The sequence below is a fragment of the Arachis duranensis genome, chromosome 6 (genome assembly GCF_000817695.3).
Source record: "Arachis duranensis cultivar V14167 chromosome 6, aradu.V14167.gnm2.J7QH, whole genome shotgun sequence".
Classification (NCBI taxonomy): Eukaryota; Viridiplantae; Streptophyta; class Magnoliopsida; order Fabales; family Fabaceae; genus Arachis; species Arachis duranensis.
In genome coordinates this window covers 73,720,718-73,723,575 of record NC_029777.3, presented here as the reverse complement: position 1 = coordinate 73,723,575, position 2,858 = coordinate 73,720,718, and the positions used below count along the sequence as shown (strand labels likewise).

At 30.0% G+C, this 2,858-nt stretch overlaps 1 protein-coding gene across 1 annotated transcript in view; it reads left to right on the top strand.

The window, feature by feature from the left end:
- LOC107494073 (aberrant root formation protein 4-like) overlaps nt 1-1,807 on the top strand; it is a 15,433-nt gene extending 13,626 nt beyond the window's left edge. The window contains 3 exon segments of the mRNA XM_052263064.1: nt 696-746; nt 861-912; nt 1,361-1,807. Of these exon segments, the coding sequence (XP_052119024.1) occupies nt 696-746; nt 861-912; nt 1,361-1,584 (327 nt within the window). The 3' untranslated portion in view covers nt 1,585-1,807.
- The last annotated feature ends 1,051 nt before the right edge of the window (nt 1,808-2,858 follow it).

Below are 2,858 nucleotides of genomic sequence, written 5' to 3'. Positions count from 1 at the left end.
GATTAGTGAGAATCTAGGCTGGATACTTGGAGAAAAGGAGTTTAGGATGCTTAGTGAGTTTTTATTGCAGTGCATTGTATTTATTTGGCACTTTTACCGTACTGGGAACCCATGGGCCCGGGGTTCTCATTCCGTATATATCTCTTGTTTTTCAGATACAGGTTCAGGTGCTCAGAAGTGAGCTGCGGTTCGTCCGAGAGACGGCGAAGATATTTATTTTTCCCTATTTTGTGTTTTGCTTAGAATCTCTCCACCTTTGTTTTGAAGATATTATATTATGTGTTGAACTCTTTTGGAACTTGCCTATAGAGGCTCTTATGTTTCCTTTGGGAGAGATTAGGATGTACTGTTGTCAATTACTTTCATACTGTACCCTAGCCGGCCTAAACTTCGCGGGTCGCGACTAATGGCTATTTACTTATATTATATATATCTATCTGTTATCTATCTCTTAATCTCCTTTATGCCTTGTCCATATATTGCTTTCGGCTTCACATTTTATCTTTTCGTTGTTGAAATGTGAGTGATACGTCTTCGCGATTTTATTTCTACTCTTTTCAGGCTTCTCGATTAATACTCCTTTCGAAATTACCTATGTTTATATATTTAAAAATCCACCTGAGAGTCGTACCACCGTAATATCATTGACTTATGACTCGAGCATAAGGATTTGAATATTAGGGTGTTACATGGTTCTAAGGCCCCCACTTGGTGGACCTCCTTCCCTCCCTGACGCGAGTGATGCGGTATTATTCCTTCATGTTTCATCACTTTCGTGTATTTTATTCTGGCAGCTTGAATGAAGTGCATCTACCTTAATAGCATTCTTACGGCATTACGTATCATGCCCTACCCTACAGGTTTTGTCAGCTCTCAACCTATACAGATTTGTATTGATGACAGAATCTACAGGTAACATCAAAACGTATAGATCATAGCACAAGTTTACAATGTATAATTTTCGCATATGTAAAACTTGGTGGGATCCATAGATAGATGAATATATCTTAAACAAAGTAAGACTGCTTATATTGTTAGCGTGCCTAACAATGAGATGTTAAACTAGTAGCTTGTAAGAATTTCCCTAAAACGTCTATGATTTATCAGGTAATGCTTAGAGAGTAGTAGTTAATGAGTAGCAAACTATAGTCAACGAACCACTTGAATGATGGATTTTTCTATAACAGGAAATAAGATTAACTTTTTATTAAAAAGTGTAAACAATTTATGATATCACTTCATTGTCTGATCACGTTGTTGATCCTGTCTAGTGGGACAAAATTTCGCTTTTTGCATATCTTTATCGTTGGCAGATTCAATCAAACTTAAAAGTGAAGGTTTTGGTCCTTATTTGTATCAGGAAAGACAAACCGCACTGGAGTATTGTCTAGGAGCAATTTAGTGAAGGCCTACAATGAATGGCTGCTTCCTTTGCGCACCTTGGTGAGTGGGATTATGACAGAGAACAAGAATGATTATGATCAGCTTGCAGTTGACACTGTGTGTACCTTGAATCCACTTGAACTTGTTTTGTACCGTTGCATTGAGTTTGTAGAAGAGAAGCTTAAGCAATCTACCACATAAGCTTTTCTTTTTCACCAAAGTTGTCCTCTTTCGTAAACATTCCCTTAATGAGAATATTTGGTTTCAATATTAATCCTCCTTGTAGATAAAGCCCTAGAACAACAACAATAATTGTAGAAGAGAATGAAGAGTGTAAAATGATCAATGGAAAAAGAAAAGAGGGGTACTTAAAGTATCTCATTTTTTGTATGCTGAAAAATAATGAGCTTCTTGTATTCTTTTGGCTCAATTTTACGAATTTTTATTTTAAAATAAATAAACAAAATTCTATATTACACTTAATAATCATATTATATTTATACTAAAATTAGCTATTAGAATAAAATATACATTACAATATAAAATATACATTAAAAATAAATTAAATTATAAATATTTATATACAAATATTTGATGGTTGATTTTGGTGTGTAAATAGTATTTTGTATACTTATAAGTATGTTTAAAATTATTTATATTTTTATATTTTATTTTATTTTATTTTATTTTTTATTAATTTACATTTTATAATTTATCTAAGCTAAAAATATCAAATTATTAATATTATTTTATGATAAAATATTATAATTTGATTAATAGAAAGTGACATTTTATTAAATTTAACAATTTAAAATAAATTACACATCGTTTTTTATTGTTTTATTACTATACTTCATCTTGAAATATCAAAACTATGTTTTTATGTCCATGGAAGAATATATTATTTCTATTAAAAAGAAATTATAACATTGAGTAATTTTTAAAGCATCCAAAATACAAATTACGAAAGAGTTAAAAACAATATTAGTATAAAAATAGTTATTTATACTAATGTAATATTATGTAATTGGATATGTATAAAACTATTTTATACTAACATTCCACCAAAATTAAATACTATAAAGATTGTTGATTTTGTAACTATTTTGTTTTTCGATTTTCCTGTTAACTTTTTTGCAATAACAATATTTCTTTATAAAGTTTTGAAACAAATATAAAATATTTCAGCTTAAATAAGTTTTGAATGTTGTAAAATTCATAATTTGTAGACATAATATTGATGTCTCTTAGTGTAACCAAGTTTGTTACCATATACAAGACAAGATCCATGGTTTAGGATATTTAAACATGAATTAAGTTTCAAATTACATTGTCTCAGTTAGTAAACTCAATTGAAAGAAGAATTACTTTTCAATTCTCTGTAATGGCAAATCTGCTTTCACAATACATGAAAAAAAAGAAGTCTCATCGATAATAAAAGCAGAAACACAGAAAAATACTAAGACAAAAGCACG